Here is an 18,144-nt window from a genome sequence, read left to right on the forward strand (position 1 = left end):
AATATCCTGCTCCTTTCCAAAATTTAAAACTGATTCTATTAACAAAAGAATAGTTTTCTTTTTCTGGACCATGTGCTTAGCATTTTTTGAATATTCAATATGTACTGCTGAATATTTTCCATCTTGATAACATTTAAGAAACTCAGAGCACTTTGTAACACTTTATTGAAGAAGATGGAAGAAGGAAAAGCAATTTGTTGTTTATATAGAACTAAAGTTAACTCTTTTCAGTCAGAATGTGTGGATTCTAATTATTACAGGAATTCTTAACTTTGTACCATCAGTCTTGTCAGAAGGAGTTATGGTACTTAAAAATATCAATTTTTAAATTTTCAACATCTGATGAAGATTTATTCTACTTTTTTAAACTGAGTTTATGTTGTTTCAGGTGTTGAAATAATAAATGTATAAATTTTAATGCTAGAATTGTCTTTAGCATTAAAAATATTTTTTTCAGCAAACAAACTAAAATTACACAATGTCATGCAACTTATTAGTAGCAGTTAGAACTACAAGTTACATCTCATGATTCTTTGTTCAGTAAGTTTTTTCTTCTTAGTCACACTGCTTTGTTGTTTTGTCATAACCATCACTTTAATTTTAACTTCCTTGGAAGAAATCTGTCAGGAGAAAAAGTCTGACGGACCAATTCCAAACTGGGCCTAATTGCATTCCTTTTCTTATGGTAGGTATTACAGAGAGAAAGCCTAACAGTACATTTGAAAAGAATATTCTACTGGATTGAAATCTTCAATATAATGTTCTTATAATTGGAAGCATTTGCCCTTTGGGATCTATTAGTAGGATTTCTGGTCTCCTCCTCCTCCTCCCTCTTCCCCTCCTCATTCTCCTTCCCCTCCTCTCAAGTATAATCATCAGAGTTTGGAAGGGATGAGGAAATGTATTAATAATGTAATAATGTTTGCATTGGGCAAAGTGACTTGATTCTGAAATTTTGGAAAGATGGGGATCTCCTCTGCATCCGAGACTCTTGAGACTCTGGCATTTATTAGGAATGTATTCCAAAATTTAAGGTATGGGCAAAAGACAAGCCTCACCTAGTTTCGTAGAAGGAAGGTAGTAGGTAAATAAAGAATAATTTATTGGGATTTTTATTTTGCTGAAAGCGTGAATCAATAATATATGTAATTATGGAATCTCCTGCTATTCAGGAATAGACCCCAAGATGCCATTGATTTTACTTTCTGTCACTCCAGTTCTTCATAGTATTCTTCCATCTTTGTTTTTCTCATGCGGCTTTTAAGTCTTGTAAATGGAGTAGAAAAAAGAAGGCATTTTTCTCTAAGTGTTTTATAAGCAGAAATGGAAGGGACATGGAGAAATAGCTTATTATCTAGTTTGGTGATTCATGTACTATGACTATGCTGTCTGATGATACATTTATTATGTATTTACTTTTTAGGTTCCATTTAGGTTCTGTTGACTGAGAGAAGTGATTTAAAAGCTTTGTGAGGTGTTCAGCTTGATCACAGAGTATGTGTAGTTAGTGGATATATGCCTACTCTCTTTCTGCCCCCTAATTTTAGCAGTTGTCTTCTGGGGGAAAAATGGGTTGGATTATAGCAACATGTTCTTATGTTTGTATAATTTTATTATTTGTTACAATGAAAGCTTAGAAGTAGGATGTTAAATGGGCATTTTTGTTGATACTAGAGTTGCAGGTGAAACTATTGGTTTGGTTGAAATGTTTACTGAAGTAATAGTTTTAATTATAACTTTTTCTGGCTCTTTTCAGGTGGGATTGGGTGGTCTTGGAGATGGGAGAAAGCCTTGCTTAGGTAGGCCTTATCTTTTCTGGGGAGACTAGGTTAAAACATAAAATATTAAGCACCTAGAGGAATACTACTCTGAGAGTACTACCTATCCTTGATTGCTTTTCCTCCCAACTTTACTTTTATTTTGAGTGTTTTGGGGTCATTTTCATCACCACCTAAAGATTGACAATGATAAAGGTTGTAAAACTGACACTAATATGTGGTAAAAGAAGAGTTAATGCTGTTGTCAGAAATAATAAGGATTATATTGAAATTTAGTTCACTAATGAACCAGCCTATCTTAAAATCACACATAAATGAAATTGAATGATCTGTTACTGTGCTAGACATTAAGCAAAAGCTGCCATAATGCTCCTGTCTTCAGGTAGCTCTCATTCATATTGTATTTTAAAATGACTAAGAAATTTTTTTTAAAGATTTTATTTATTTATTTGACAAAGAGATAGCAACAGCAGGAACACAAGCAGGGGGAGTGGGAGAGGGAGAAGCGATGCAGGGCTCGATCCCAGGGACTCTGGGATCATGACCTGAGCCAAGGGCAGATGCTTAATGACAGAGTCACCCAGGCACCCCATGACTAAGAAATTCTTGAAATGTGATCAACATGGTTGGCAATGTCCTTCTAGTATTGGAATGTAATGTTTACAATAGTTTAAAATCTCTGAGAGCTCAGGATTAAAGGATTGACCATATGTATTTGTCTCTCTTTTCTTAGTCCCTACCAACATTAAATAAATAAACAATATGGTCTGAAACAGAAACGCCGCTTATGAGGGAGACTCTCCTTGATCACTCTGTATTAAAAAAGCAATCTTTCTTTTCCTTCTTTTATATTTGCTCAACTATTTGCCATTTCTGATACCATTCATTCATTCATTCATTCCTGAAGATCTGAGTTTCCATCTGGAATCATTTCCCTTCAGCTAAAGAACATCCTTCAGCATTTTTTATAGTGCAAATGTGCTTGTCCTAAATTTCCTTAGTTTTCTTTTATCTGAAATATTTTCCTTTTGCTTTCATTCCTGTATTAGTTTCCTAGGACTGCCATAATAAGGTGCCACAAATTGGGTGGCTTAAAAAATTTTTTTTCCATCTCATAGTTCTGGAGGCTAGAAGTTCAAAATCCAAGTGTCATCTGGGCCATGCTTCCTCTGATACCAGTAGAGGAGAATCCTTCTTTGCCTTTTCCTAGGTTCTGCTGATTTGCCAGCACTCTTGGTGATCTTGGCCTACGGCTGTAGCACTTCAATCTCTGTCTCCCTTATCACCTGATACTGTTGTCTATGTCTTCTGTCTCTGTCTTCTCCTCTTTTTATGAGGACAGTAGTCATATTGGCTTAAAGACCCACCTTGATGCAGTATGACTTTATCTTAAATACATCTGCATTGATACTATTTTCAAATAAGATCACATTATGAGATGCCAGGGTTTAGGACTTCAGTGTATCTTTTTTATTTTTTTAAGTTTTTATTTATTTATTTGAGAGAGAATGAGAGAGAGAGCATGAGAGGGGAGAGGGTCAGAGGAGAAGCAGACTCCCTGCTGAGCAGGGAGCCTGATGCAGGACTTGATCCCAGGACTCCAGTGTCATGACCTGAGCCAAAGGCAGTTGCTTAACCAACTGAGCCACCCAGGTACCCCAGTGTATCTTTCTAGAAGATGTAATTCATCACATAGAATTTGGGCTGATACTTTTTTTTTTTCATTTTCTTTTCTTTCTTATACTTGCTGGCCCCTGTAGTTTCTGATGAGAGATCAGTAGTCATTTGTATTGTTTCTCTGCTGTATATAATGTAAAGTTTTTTTCTTAAGGCTTTCAGATTTTTCTCTTGATCTTGATTTTCAGTGTTTTGACTCTGATGTGTCTAGCTCGGTTTCTTTGCATTTATCTATGTTAGGATTCACTAAATTTTTTAACTTTTCCCTTATGTCTTTTATCAAATGTGTGGGACATTTTCATCTATTATTTCTTCAAATATTTTTTCTGCACTATTTTATTTCTCCTCTTTTTCAGTACTCTAGTTCCACTTACATTAAACCTTTCAGTATTATTTTTCTCATTCCTCTGGCTCTGTTTTTGGTGTTTGTTTAATTTTTCATTTCTCTCTTTTTTTTTTCTGATTGGATAATTTTTGTTGATCTGTCTTCAAGTTCACTGACTTTTTTCTTTTATCTCTATTTGGCTTTTAAGCCCAATAAATGATGAACTCTTTATTTCAGATATTGTATTTTTCAGTTCTAGAATTTCCCTTTGGCTCTTTTATGTCATTTCTATTTCTTGGCTGAGATTTACTATATTTTCTTTCATTGTCAGCATATTTTTCTTTACCTCTTTAGTGTAGTTATGATAACTGCTTTACAAATTCATCCAGTGAATGAATTGAATTAGAATGATAAAGAGAATGAAGAGGGCATAATAAATCTTTGGAAGAACAAAAGTAGGAGGTGCATGTGCACCCAACATTGGAACACCAAAATATTTTAAGCAAATACAGATCTGAAGGGAGAAACAGACAACAGTACAGTAATTAATAGTAGGGGGATTTTAATACCCCACTTTCAACAATGGATAGGTCATTGAGACAGAAAGTCAGTAAGGAGACATTGGACTTGCACTGTACCTTAGACCAAATAAATTTAACAAACATACACAGATTATTCCAACCAACAGTAGTAGAATACACATTCTTCTCAAGCGCACATGGGACATTCTCCAGGATGGATTATATGTTAGGTCACAAAACAAGCCTTAGCAAATGTAAGAAGACTGAAATCATACCACAGATGTTTTCCAACCACAAAGATATGAAACTAGAAATCAATAATAGGAGAAAACTAGAAAATTAATACATGTGTGGAATTAAACAACAGACTCCTGAACAAGTGGGTCAAAGAAGAAATCAAAAGGGAAATCTAAAAATGTCTTTAAAGAAACAAAAATGGAAACAGACATACCAAAACTTATGGGATGCACCAAAAGCAGTTCTAAGAGGTAAGTTTATGGCAGTTAACTTGTACATAAGAAACTATAAAGATGACAAACAAACAACCCTACTAGGGAAAAAAAAAACCAACAAACTAGGCCCAAAGTTAAGAGAAGGAAAGAAATAACAAAGATCAAAGCAGACGTAAATGAAACAGAGACCAGAGAAACAATAGAAAATATCACTGAAACTAAAAGCTGTGTTTTTGAAAAGATGAACAAAATGACACACCTTTAGCTAGACTAAGAAAAAAATACAGAAGAGTCAAAATCAGAAATGCAAGAGGAGACATTACAACTGACATCACAGAAATATGATAATAAGAAATGAGTAATTGCAAACAAATTGGGTAACTTAGAAGAAACCGATAAATTTATAGAAACATACAACTTACCATGAGTGAATCAGGAAGAAAAAAAAAATTGAATTGGCCAGTAACAAGTAAGGAGTTTGAAGCAGTAATCAAAAACCTCCCAACAAAGAAAAGTCCAGGGCCAGATGGCTTCACTGGTGAATCTACCAAACATCTAAAGAAGAATTAACATCAGTCCTTCTTAAACTTTTCCAAAAATTTGAAGAGGAGGGAACTCCCAAACTCATTTTATGAGGCCAGCATTACCCAGATAAGGACAGTAGAAGAAAAGAACACTACAGGTAAATATCCCTGATAAATATAGATGCAAAACTGTCAACAGAATACTAGCAAACAAATTCATCAGCACATTAAAAGTATCAGACACCATGATCAAGTGTGATTCATCCCTAGGATATGTGGATGGTTGAAGATACTCAAATGAATAAATGTGATAACATCACATCGATAGAATGAAAGGTAAAGATCATATGATAATCGCAATAGATGCAGAAAAAGCACTTGTCAAAATAAAACATCATTTCACCATAAAACTCTCAACAAATTGGATATAGAAGAAATGTACCCTAGTATAATAAGGGCCAACACACACACACACACACACACATATTTTAATATTTATTTATTTTAAAGAGAGAGAGCGTGCATGAGCAAGCATGAGTGGGAGGGGGCAGAGAGAGAGGAAGAGAGAATCTCAAGCAGACTCCGTGCTGAGTGTGGAGCCCAATGTGGGGCTTGATCTCACGGCCTTGAGGTCACAACCTGAGCCGAAACCAAGGGTCAGATGCCTAACCGACTATACCACCCAGGTGTTCCAATAAAGGCTATATATGAGAAACCCACAGCTAACATTGTACTTAACAGTGATGGGTCAAAAACTTTTGTGCTAAAATCAGGAAGAAGACAAGGTGCTCACTCTCAGTGCTCCTATTCAACAAGTACTAGAAATCTTAGCCAGAGAAATTAGTCAAGAGAAATAAATAAAAGTCATCCAAATTGGAAAGCAGTAAAATTGTTTCTGTTTATGGATGATATGATCTTATATGTAGAAAATCTTTATGGACTTCACAAAAAGTTGCAGGATACAATATCAACACCTCAAAATCAGTTTCATTTCTATATACTAAATATATACTATCTGTAAAGGAAATAAAGCAATTTTATTTACAATAACATCAAGCATAATAAAATACTTAGGAATAAATTATAACCATGCAAGTGAAATATCTATATACTAAAAATTACAAGACGCTGATGAAGGAAATTGAAGAAGACACAAATAATTAAAAGCATATTCCATGTTTAATTGATTGGAACAATTAATATTGTTAAATGGCTTTAGTACCCAAAGTGATCTACAGATTCAATGCAATTCCAATCAAAAGTCCAATGGCATTTTTGAAAGAAAAAGTAAAACAACAACAACAACAAAGAACTGTCCTAAAATTTGTATGGAACTACAAAGGAACTTGAATAGCCAAAGCTGTCCTGAAAAAGAACAAAGCCAGAGACATTATTCACAATAGCCAAAACATGGAAACAACTTAAGTGTCCATCGATGGATGAACAGATAAGGAAAATGCAGTGTATATATACTATAGAATATTGTTCAGCCATAAAAAGAAGGAAATCCTACTATTGTGACAACATGGAATGGCCTGGAAGGTATTATCCTAAGTTAAATAAGTCAGTTAGAGAAAAAACAAAAACTGTATGATATCACTTATACGTGAAATGTAAAAAGTCAACTTGATAGAAATAGAAGGTAAAATGGTGATTTTTAGGGCCGAGGAGGTGGGGGAGATGGGTAGCGGATGGTCAAAGGGCACAAATTTTCCAGCTGTAAGATGAGTATGTTTGGGTGATCTAATATACAGCATGGTCACTATAATTAACAATACTTTATTATATACTTGCAGGTTCTTAGGCGAGTAGGTCATACGTGTTATTATCACTGCACACAAAAATGATAATGATGTTAAGTAACATATTGTGGTAATCATGTTGCAGTATATATGCATATCAAAACAGCACATTGTCCCCCTTGAACTTCTGTAAGTTATGTATCAATAATATCTCAGTAAAGGTGGAAGAAAAAAAAGCACTGGGAAGAGTGGTAACTAATATAGCAGATCTCTGCAGCCACAAGTGGAAGCATAAACAGAGCATGGAATGAAGAAAACAGTCCAGTACATATGGATTACTCCAGAGAAGCTGAGACTTTGGAGATGTGGTTAATAATAGGTGGGGGGGATGGCGCCTGGTGGCTCAGTTGGAGCATCAGACTCTTGATTTCGACTCAGTCATGATCTCAGGGTCATGGGATGGGGCCCCGGGGTGGGCTCCCCACTCAGCTGGGAGTCTGCTTAAGATTCTTTCTCCCTCTCCCTCTGCCCCTCCCCCTGCTTATGTACTCTCACGCACGTGCTCTCCCTCTCTCTCAAATAAATAAATAAATCTTAAAAAAAAATAAAAAAAATAGGATGGTGGGGTAAAATGAGAGGTTTAAAATAGTGTGATTTGTTGAAAGTTAATATACACAACAGTAGTTTCTTCTTTCTTCTCCTGCCCCATGCATGGAATATTTGTATTTCAGTTCCTAGGTGGAAGATTAGAAGATTCTTTTCGAGGGAAATTCATAAAAGACTGCCATGAAGTGCCATTTGGTTTTCACCAGCAAAGAGGTTATTTCTCTCCTAGAACTCCCTAAAGTGAAGCCTGCTGGTTGACAAGTCTTTCCATGCTCGCAGACCTTTCTGTAAGCTCTTAAGTGACTTATTGTTAAATATGAGTGGCTGCCCAAGGATTAGCAGACATTTGAGGGAAAAATACCCAACTGGAAAGAGAGAGACCCAAATCTACCAATATGTGAAAACAAGTAACAACAATAAAAATTATCAGGAGGGAACAGATAATGCAGAAACAGAATAATATGTCAAAAAATTAAAATTGGTATTCTTAAAAATTAAAAATTTGGTTCTTTATGTAAAATGTTACAGAGATCATTGGGAGGTTTTATAGAATTTCAGTATCCATTAGGAGTTCCAGACAAAGGGAGAAAATTATCAGAGCAGTAATACACGAAAATTCCCTTTTTCTGAGAAACTCAAATTTTCAGGGTCATGCATATATTACTTACCCAGCATAATAAATGAAATAAAGATTTACATCAAGGTATGTCATTGTGAAATTTAGAACACATAGGGTAAAAGGTTTGAAAAGCTTCCAGAGAAAAAAAGTCTTGACGTCATATACAAAAGAATGAAGGTCAAAATGACATTGTCTTTCTCATTAGCAATAATCGATGCTAGAAGACAATGGAACAATGTCTTCAATAATCTGAGGAACCTTGAATTCTTTTTTTTTTAAATTTTTTATTGTTATGTTAATCACCATATATTACATCATTAGTTTTTGATGCAGTGTTCCATGATTCATTGTTTGTGCATAACACCCAGTGCTCCATCCAGTAAGTGCCCTCTTTAATACTCATCACCAGGCTAACCTATCCCCCCACCTCCATCCCCTCCAGAACCCTCAGGTTGTTTCTCAGAGTCCATAGTCTCTCATGGTTCGTCTCCCCCTCCGGTTCCCCCCCTTCATTTTTCCCTTCCTGCTATCTTCTTCTTTTTTTTTTTTTTAACATATAATGTATTATTTGTTTCAGAGGTACAGGTCTGTGATTCAACAGTCTTACATATATTATAGCTTCTTCCTTTGTTGTCATGTTTAGAAAACTTTACATTCAATAGGCAGAGGGAAATTGTGCCTAGTGATGCTGTAGGGGCTGAGAAATAAGCATTCATACACTTACATGTGCTACTATGAAGTGGCATCGTTTTTCTGGAGGGCGGTTTCTCAGTATTTATTTATGTGTAGCATTTATCCTTGCATCTAGATTTTTTACTTCTAGGAATTCCCCTAATAAAATAATTAAGGATATACACAAAATTTTAGCTCTGGAGATTGTATAGCATTATTAAACAGCAAAATATTGGAAGCAATATAAGATCTTATAGTAGGCCTATGTTTCAATAAACCTGTTCTTTTAAAGGCATTACAATGCAAATATTGTTATAAATGTTTTTCTTTGTAGAGAAAGATATTTGTGATACATTTTTGAGGGAGAGCAGATTAAAGGAACTTCATTTAGTATGGTCCTTTTTTTGGCCTACCAATATAAATGTTAGTTGCTGATACATAGAAAATACAGATAAGCAAAAAGAGCAGTCTTTCACATGTACAGAAATCTTTATATGCTGGGTTGTCATTCATCAAAATAACTGATATTACTGAATGGAGATTTTGATACATTTTTTCCTTTATTTTTTTCTAATTTATTTTACAATTAACTGTAATTAACATATGTTTGTATGTATATGGTCTGTGCATTTGTGTGTTGACAAAGGAAAAAGTGTTTAAAAAGAGCTGAGAATTATCCTAGTTCACAAGAGAATTCCATAATTTTGCTATTGTGTCATACAAAGTGTAATACCCTACATGTAGTACATCTTAGTGCAGTAAATTTTCTTAGTGCAAAAACTCCCCCCACCCAAGGAAATATAGGTTTAAATATGAATGGGAGACTTTCAAAGGGCTAAGTATCTCAGTTATAATTTTAAAGGTAATATAGTGACCACCTTCCTCAATGGAAAAAAAAGGTTCCAAGGCTATCATAATCCTGGATTACTTATCCTACTGATGGAAATTCTTTGGGATCTGATTAAGGTACATGAAAATCTGTTTATCCCTCCTTTAAAGTATCATTACAAAGTACACATACATGCATACATATACATATCCCTATGGACCCTAATATGCAATAATAACCTTTTTTATATGATCTTGATATGTTATTTTTCCTTAATTTTGAATCACTGTCTTCTTTTGTTTTGTTTTCTATTTGTTTGAATCTGATATTGGAGCTGGTGGCCAAAGCATGCTAGTTGCCAGAGTCAGTGCTGGTAAATGTGAAGAAACTGTTTTGATATTGCAGCTCTTTTGTACTTCTCTTGTTTGGTGAGACTCGAAGAGGCCACTTTGGAGTTTTTATATCTTAATCTTGCCAGTTCTTTTCATGGTTATCATTTGGGCTTCACATAAAACAGGGGGTCATAGTCCTACTTCACTTTATTGTGATACGGGATGTTATTTTAGCTTTGGTTTCCCTGAGGGAACCTGGGAGGTTGTATTTGAGTGGTTTATTCCAGTACGTGATCTATTGGAGTAGGGGTCAGGAGGAAAGGTGGTAGAGCCCTTACAGTGGTACAGTGGTAGGGCCGTCTGGTTTCTTAATCCATGGGGTCTTCTGAGAAGCCGTATGGAACTGATGACAGTGGGGGGGACAGAAGCATTTATCTGTCAGCTCTTGGGTCAAGGGCAATCTCACTTCTGTGCTGAGAATCATGAATGCTACGTAGTTCTTGTAGCATTACAAGCATTCCCATAGCCTCAGGGCGGGAACCTAGAGGTGTGTGGCGTAAGTGTGAGAGCTGGTTTTAGGTTCTACTATGTGATACTTCCCAAGGCTGCTCACAACAGGTTGCTGAAGCTCTAGCTGGAATAAGCTAAGACTGAGAGGATCCGAAGTGGAGCATGAGAGGTGTCCAGTACAGGTATCTCAGACTTGAAATGTAGTACAGAGACAAAATCGAGTGGCAGTGTGGAGCAGTGTTAGATGCCGTTAATGATTATGCATCTTAATATGGCTAGCTCACATGCTTCTATTGCAGACAGTAAAACAAGGTTCCTGTTTCATATTCAGAGGGAAGACAGGTAGAGCTTAAAATTCTTAGTGTTTTTTTTGTTTGACTTATCTTTGAATTCAAGGTGCTTTACATAATATTATTAACCTTTGTGACAGCTCTGAAGTAACCTTGTTTTTGTTTTGTTTTGTTTTTAATAGGGATGTTACACAGAGAAGGAAAGAATTTACCCAAAGTTATAGAATTACTAAGTTGCAGTGCTTAGATTTAAAAACTTATCTTACTCCAAGAAGGTTTTTTTCCCCCCTGGCATATATAGCACCCTATAATTGAAGTTCATGTAACCCTATCAGACCTCCAAACCTATAAGCCTAGACCTTTCTTCAACTGGTTTCTGATTCTGAAGGCATTTGTATGTATTTCTTTAATCCACTAGAGGTCAGTATTGGGTTGATAAAGACAGGAGCCTTTGCCATTTGATTCACAGAATTTTAACTGAGTCTTACTGCTAGGTACCTTTGGAAGTTGTATTTCACAATAAAACTTTATTTATTAGCATATGTAGACATATTAGGTTAATAGTCCAGATTAGATAATTCTTATGGGTGTGCCCCTCTCTTTTTATTTTTTTCTGTTTCGTTCCCTCTCTTTTAGTAGGTAGGAGAACATCCAAACGTCTCTTTTATTACACCAGATCCCATTCTTCCATATATTTCTTTTGTTGTCCACTGCCTTTATATAGTAAACATTTATCTAAATTTACTTTGTATGTGTCACTGTGTCTGGGTTTGGGGGATTCTAAGACTGGTAAAATGTGTTTCCTAGCCTCAAACAGAAAATGGTTACCTACCTCCTGAAGTGCTGTACTGTGATTTTTTTTTTTTTCAGACTTGAAAATACATTATTGAAAAGTCCAAATTGTAAAATTCACTACCGGCAATTATTACAACAACATAAAAAAAATAGGCATCTTTAACAAAAAGTTTGACATTCAAAAAGTGAAAATAAAAAAAAGAGGGCATGATTTATAAATACACACTTGTGCACACTTCCACAATGATAGCTACTGGAAGAATGAGACCTTTTACAACTCCAAACTAGACAAGACTGTCATTCCAGCTGCCTCTTTCCTGCCTGTTGGAAATAGCGGGAATCTTAAGAGAGCTGCTGTGGTCCATGTCACGCTCATCCCAGCCTCCTTCCTAAGCTTGTAGCTGATGTTGAAAATGTGATGAATCTTCTGCCTCAGCTTTGATGCTTTTTCATTAATTCACTCCTGGTAGTAAACTGTGGCAGGTCTTCCACTTCAGTCCCATCAGCCATTTCCATCACTTTGTCTAAAAGGTCTTTGTTGTAACTGCAACCCAGGAAGAGGTGGTTGGCCCACACCAGGGAGAGGGACAGCAGCTGGTCCAGGCGGCCACCGCCATCGGGCGGGTCGCGGTAGTCGGGCAAGTGGCGCAGAATGAATTCCATGCGAGCCTTCCATTGCTTCTCGCTCTCTGAGTAGGAGCGGAACTGCTCCAAGAAGTCGGCCGCCTGCCGCACCCCCGAAACTAGCTCCTCCACCGCGGCGGCCGCCTCGCCACCCACCATGGCGCCCTCCGCCGCCGAGGGCCTGTGATTTTTTTTTTTTTTTTAACCTGGCTACCTGACAGGTTTACTGGACCCCCTTTCTCTCTTCTTTCAACTTATTATTTCCGTGGTTCTTCTGTTTGGAATGACCCCACCATCTAGTCGTCAGGACCAGAACACTTGGGGTTATTCTTATTCCCTTCCCCTCTTCTAGGTACTACATTGAAATCAGTAAATTCTAGGGGCGCCTGGGTGGCTCAGTTGGTTAAAGCAACTGCCTTAGGCTCAGGTCGTGATCCTGGAGTCCCGCATCGGGCTCCCTGCTCAGCGGGGAGTCTGCTTCTCCCTCTGACCCTCGCCCCTCTCATGCTCTCTCTATCTCATTCTCTCTCTCTCAAATAAATAAATAAAATCTTTAAAAAAAAAAGAAATCAGTAAATTCTATTGCTTCTGCCAGTTATCTAACTGCTGCTACCTTAATTCAAGTCCTCCTCATTGTTATTTGGACTGTTAACAATGATCTATATTGGTTTTTCTGTTTCCAGTCCTTACCTTCTCCCAGTTGACCTTTCCTGTGCTCCTGGAGAAGTTGCCTGAATTGTAAAGCTGATCCTGTTCTTCCCCTGCTTACATTTCTTTCATTGTTTCTCCCTTGCCTACTAGAGAACTTGAGACTGCTTTGTATGGCTTCTCTATCTCTTGGTAATTCTTTGTCACCTGTGCTTTTATACAAGATAGCTTATTCCTTGGGTGGGTAATGTTATTTCATACATGGTGATCTTTTCTCAGGCTGTTTCCTTCATCTTTTACCTCTCTGCCTTTGGAAAAATCATATTTCTCTTTTAAAAGCACAGTTTGCTACCCCTTCCTCTGTGAAGCCTATTTGGAATCCCCTCCAAGCAGATACGATTACTTTCTCCTATGTCCAATTATTACACCTGTATTTCTGTTCATTATGCTAATTGCACTGAATTTCAGCCACTTATTTGCCGGTCTATGCTTCCTGTAACAGTGTGACCTGAGGTTCATGAGTCATAGACTCCATCTTCCTCTCTGTAGGCCCGATATGCAGCACAATACCTGGTGCCAGTAGACATTCAGTACACATTTGACTGAAAGCAGGGATACGGAGAGGTTGCACCATGAGTTGGCACAGCGAGAGGAGGCTTCCTAAAGGAAGAAGAGTTCTAGTTGGGATTCAGAGGACGGCTGGGTGCAGGCAGGGAGGGGCATCCAGTAGAGAAATGGCGTGCTATTCCTTGTATATTATGTGGTAGAGTTTGATCCAAGCGGGAAGATTCATGTTGGAGAGTGCTAAATAAGTACATTGGAAAATTAGGTTTAGCTTCCATTATGGTGGAGTCTTAAGGGAAGTTGGGATGGAGTTGGGATTTGTCCTTGCTTAATGTTTTTTCTCCTAGTTTCCCTCATGTTCAATTTGTGCAATGAATGATGTGGTTTAAGAAGAGCCTGACGGTGATATGCAGGGGAATTCTAACGAGAAGGTGATGAGTTCCTTTTTAGGTTGTTGGAAGTGAAGTGGCGGTGGAACTCACAAGCAGTAGAGGCAATGTGCTGCTGGGTCTTGGGAGAGTGGACAGAGTGGGAAGAGAGGAGGTCTTGAGGGAGAAATCTTGTTTAATTTCTCTATACTAGGAAATCAGAGAAGAATATATATGAGGGAATCTTGAGGAACAGGGCATTAAACGTGTAAAAATTAATCACAAAGAGAACAGTTAAGGAAAAGAAAACACCTAACTGCTTTCTAAGGGAGGTCTGTCTGCTTTGTATCCTCCTGCCCCAACTCCAGCATAGGTGGCAGAGATCAGATCTCTGCTTTGGTTCCAGTCTATAAAGGTTGTTTCTGGAGGGACAGAATAAATGGTCCTGGTGAGATAGTTTAGCATGTTAGAACAGAGCTCTGAAGGGCTGTTATTATTGTTGTTTTTCATGGACTTTAGTGTTACATTTTAATTTTAGCATATATTACATGCATGTATATATTTGTACCAACACTTACTCTTTCTCACTTCCTGCCAATCCCATAACATACAGTTTGAATAGATGGTCATTTTCATTTGCATCCAGAATGGGTAATATCTTGTATTTCATTGTTCTACCTGAGATTCAGTGTTTCTAACTTGGCCCTTTCTGCCTAACAGATCTGCCCTGACTGCTCTTTTATAGATTGAAGACTTGATCGTTCTGAGAGACCCCAAGTACTGATAGAGCCTTGGAATACACTTTGCAGTGTTTTGATTTCTAGCTGTAGGGTTTTCAACCTTTATTTGCCTGTTTGGCCCAAACTGCGTTCCTTTACGTTGATGGGAAAACCAGACACCACCTGAAAAGAACAAATCATAGAAGATCTAAAAGTACTTCCATAGGATACTTTCAGATTTGTATCATTTCAAGTTTAAATGACAGTACTTAAATGTGGCTCCTCTTGTTGCTTTTGATACACTGGTAGTATTTTACCGATTGTGAAGAAAAATAAATGACTCGGGATTGAATAGAATAAGACCACCTTATGAAAAGCTTTTGGTTTTGCTGTACAAAGACAAGTGATCACTCTACTCCAGGGCTTGCTTTTTCAAATATGAAAGCTCTAGGAAGTTCTCCTTTCCTTTGTGCCTCCCCAGAGTCCTTAATCCTTTTTTGTGTGTTTACTTGGAAGTGGAAAAGAACTTACTACTTTTGGGAGGAACAGAAAGACTGTTCTATCTAATTTAGGTTCTAAAATGCTTGGAGGGTAGGTATGTTTTATGTACAGACATAAATGTTTTTGGGTACCCTCTCTTTCTCCATTTGTTACTGAAGCCAGGTATATTTTGTGTAAGTCAAACCAAAATATCAGCCAGTATTATGCATGGAAACAAGCTTGTCCATTGATTCAAATCTCTGGACTGTAGATTCTTTTCGTTTTCTTGGCAGAAACTAGCTCCCATAGTTCAAGTTTGTCTCTGTCCTATTATAATTGTCTCATTTAACCAGTGCCTGGATTAACATACTTAATATTTATCTTGAATTTCTTAATCTCATTCAGAATATTGGGAGACTCTGATTTTCTCCAGAATGAATTTCTGCCTGTCACCAAGGAGCAATGTCATATATTGATTAAGAAACATACCTTTTGAGAGGCCATCCTTCTTAAGCTTTGTATCTTAGGATGACACTGAGTATTATTTAAAAAAAAAACCTGGAAGTTCCATTGCGAAATATTTTGAAACTTGCTGGGTTAAACCAAGTTAAAGAAATTTCCTTAAAAAGGATTTCTCTCAGTTTTTATTCTGTCGATGTGCATTGTGTACGTACAAGAAAATGACGACAGTGCTTCCCATGTATTTGACAACAGAACCTTTAGTAGGGGAAATATTTTGTCATGCTTTGAGGAACTGTTGATGAAGTAGGAAGATTTCTCCTCTGGAATTGAGGAGATCACACGTTGAGCTTCTGATTTACCACTAACTGACCTTCTGACCTCAAACAAATCCTTTGTCTTATAGCCTCAGTTTCCTGAGTCGTAACTGAGGTCACTTCCAGCTCTAAAGCTGTGTGGTTTAATACTTACGTTGTTGACTCCGCATAGTCACACTTTCCACCTCTTTGTATGGATTGAAACCACACCATCTGAATCTGTTTTGTAAAGCTGAGGGGATTACATTTCCTTTTTATAAAGTTCAGAAGAAGAAACCCTTTAAAACTGTTTTCCACAGATTAAGGTCATGTAATTCTGAAGGATTAGTTATTTCAAATTACTCTATTAAGATGTTTCATTCCCCTGATTACATTCGGTTGGTCTCTTACAACCACAGAACTGTTCTTAGAGTCTGCTAAGCTGAAAAGCTCTGTCGCTCTTCCCCCAACCACAATGATCCCAGCATGGCACGTATCTTGTAGGAGATGCATATTTAGTCATTTGCACTAATCCCTTGGCTACTTAGGTGAAGAAGGATAGGTTTCATTTCTGTGGTGATGTAGTGGGTATATTTGGAAAGTCTTCTGATAATATTACTGGTTACCTTTTTTTTTTCTGGGAAAATGATCAAGATGGGTAACTTCAGGGTTAAAAATATATATGTATTAATGTGTTTGGTTTTATTTCTGGGGCTAAAACTATGTCTTAAGGCATTTTATTGTATTTTCTTTAAGATACCAACTTGTTCAAAATTAGAAGTTCTTCGAATGCTGAATTAAGTTGTTTCTTTTCTTTCTTTCTTCTTCTTCTTTTTCAATGTGTGTGTATGTGTTTCTATCCTAGGCTCAACAACAAAGAAACCTGGATAACATCGTCTTGCAGCAACCCAGAATAGGTAGCAAGAGAAAATCTAAAAAAGATGCATACACAATTTTTGATACAGATATAGAAAGCACTAGCCCCAAGTCTGAACAGGATTCAGGAATTCTGGATGTTGAAGATGAGGAAGATGATGAAGAGGTAACCAACATTTGAACTGGGGAAATGAGACTAGTGTTAGGTTTAATTTTTGAGATGTGATGAAGAGTTTATCCATGTGTGATCTTCCAGGTATTAAATATCATTTTATTTTTTTTTTTAGATTTTATTTGTTCATGAGAGACAGAGAGAGAGAAAGAGAGAGAGGCAGAGAGAGAGAAAGGCGGAGGGAGAAGCAAATACAAATGGGCCTCGATATAAGGAAACTGAAGATGCATCATGATATCTTAGATTCTAATTGTTTAGATTTTGAATATACTCATCCATTTTTTTTTTTTTAAGTTTCAAGGTTTTTGATTATATACCGCCTGGGTACTACATTAAGAAAGAGTAGAGTTTATCTGACCTAGAGAAAGATCTAGGTGATCTCTTCTGAACTGGAACATCGTTACTTGAGACAAAAGATGTTACCTTAAACAGTGGGGTACAAATAAAGGGGTCTTAGATTGAAAATGTAAAAAGGCTCCAGAGAGTTGAGAATGCATTTCTGGAGGAAATAAATATATGAGTGATTATAGAGAATCTGGGAATTTTGGGACATCCATAACTTCTTACATTACTTCTGTCACTTTCAGGTAAAGAATAAGATTAAGTTGCTTAACGAGGACATATATTTATATCCTGACTTGCTAAAAGTATATTTAATGTGTTTTTAAAAATAAAACTACTGTGACACTTGAGATTTCTTGTTAAAATGTTTTTCTAAATACTTATCATTTGGATAAACTGGGTCAGTTTCTTTGGGAATGTAGTGGTGAGGAGCATGAACTTGGGAGTCCTACAGATTGCATTCATATCCTGGCTTTGCCATTTTGTTCTGTTTTCTTTTTTAAAATTATCATTAATATTCATATCATTTACTCTTTAAATGTCCACTGACCTGTGTGAGGAACCATTTATGCCTGTGCTCTGTCGCCTGTTTGCGTTTAAGTGTTTGACTCCTTTTCGTTGTTTTGTTTCTCCAGATAAAATTGGGTTCACTGTCTTCCCCATCCCTCTTCTGTCCCACTCCCCTCCCACCCAAAAACCATACCCCCAAACTTGTCACTGTCTAACTTGGGAATCTTAGCTAATTGTTTAATCTGTTGGGACTTAAGTCTTCATCTGTCAAGTAAAGACAGTGGCCTCTGCCCCACAGGAATACACAAGTGCCTGCTCTGTAGAAGGTGGTCCGCAAATGATAGTTTCTGTTCTGTTGTCACTCTTTTTTGCCGACTTCTGTTATGTATCACTACCATCATATTTTTCATTAGG

At 36.9% G+C, this 18,144-nt stretch overlaps 2 protein-coding genes across 8 annotated transcripts in view; one reads left to right on the forward strand and one right to left on the reverse strand.

Annotated features, from left to right (window-relative positions):
- The window catches only part of EXOC6B (exocyst complex component 6B), a 610,253-nt gene that overhangs the window by 222,517 nt on the left and 369,592 nt on the right, over window positions 1–18,144 (forward strand). For 6 of the 7 annotated variants that reach the window (XR_003524522.1, XR_003524523.1, XM_027620966.2 and 3 more), the window contains exon 7: window positions 16,696–16,872. The exons of the other annotated variant lie outside the window; for it this stretch is intronic. Coding sequence is in view for 4 of the 6 variants with exons in the window: in XM_027620966.2 (XP_027476767.1) it covers window positions 16,696–16,872 (177 nt within the window). In the remaining 2 variants the exon portion in view is untranslated. The remainder of the gene's footprint in view (window positions 1–16,695; window positions 16,873–18,144) is intronic. 7 annotated transcript variants of the gene reach the window in all.
- LOC113937165 (CDKN2AIP N-terminal-like protein) lies at window positions 11,931–12,455 on the reverse strand. The gene has a single exon (XM_035728754.1). It carries the CDS (start codon window positions 12,453–12,455, stop codon window positions 12,105–12,107), a length of 351 nt encoding a protein of 116 aa, XP_035584647.1. The 3' UTR covers window positions 11,931–12,104.

The sequence above is a fragment of the Zalophus californianus genome, chromosome 8, assembly GCF_009762305.2.
Source record: "Zalophus californianus isolate mZalCal1 chromosome 8, mZalCal1.pri.v2, whole genome shotgun sequence".
Lineage (NCBI taxonomy): Eukaryota > Metazoa > Chordata > Mammalia > Carnivora > Otariidae > Zalophus > Zalophus californianus.

Bases quoted from the DNA above. Each gene is read 5' to 3' on its own strand.
- LOC113937165 (XM_035728754.1), bottom strand. From the start codon at position 12,455: ATGGTGGGTGGCGAGGCGGCCGCCGCGGTGGAGGAGCTAGTTTCGGGG.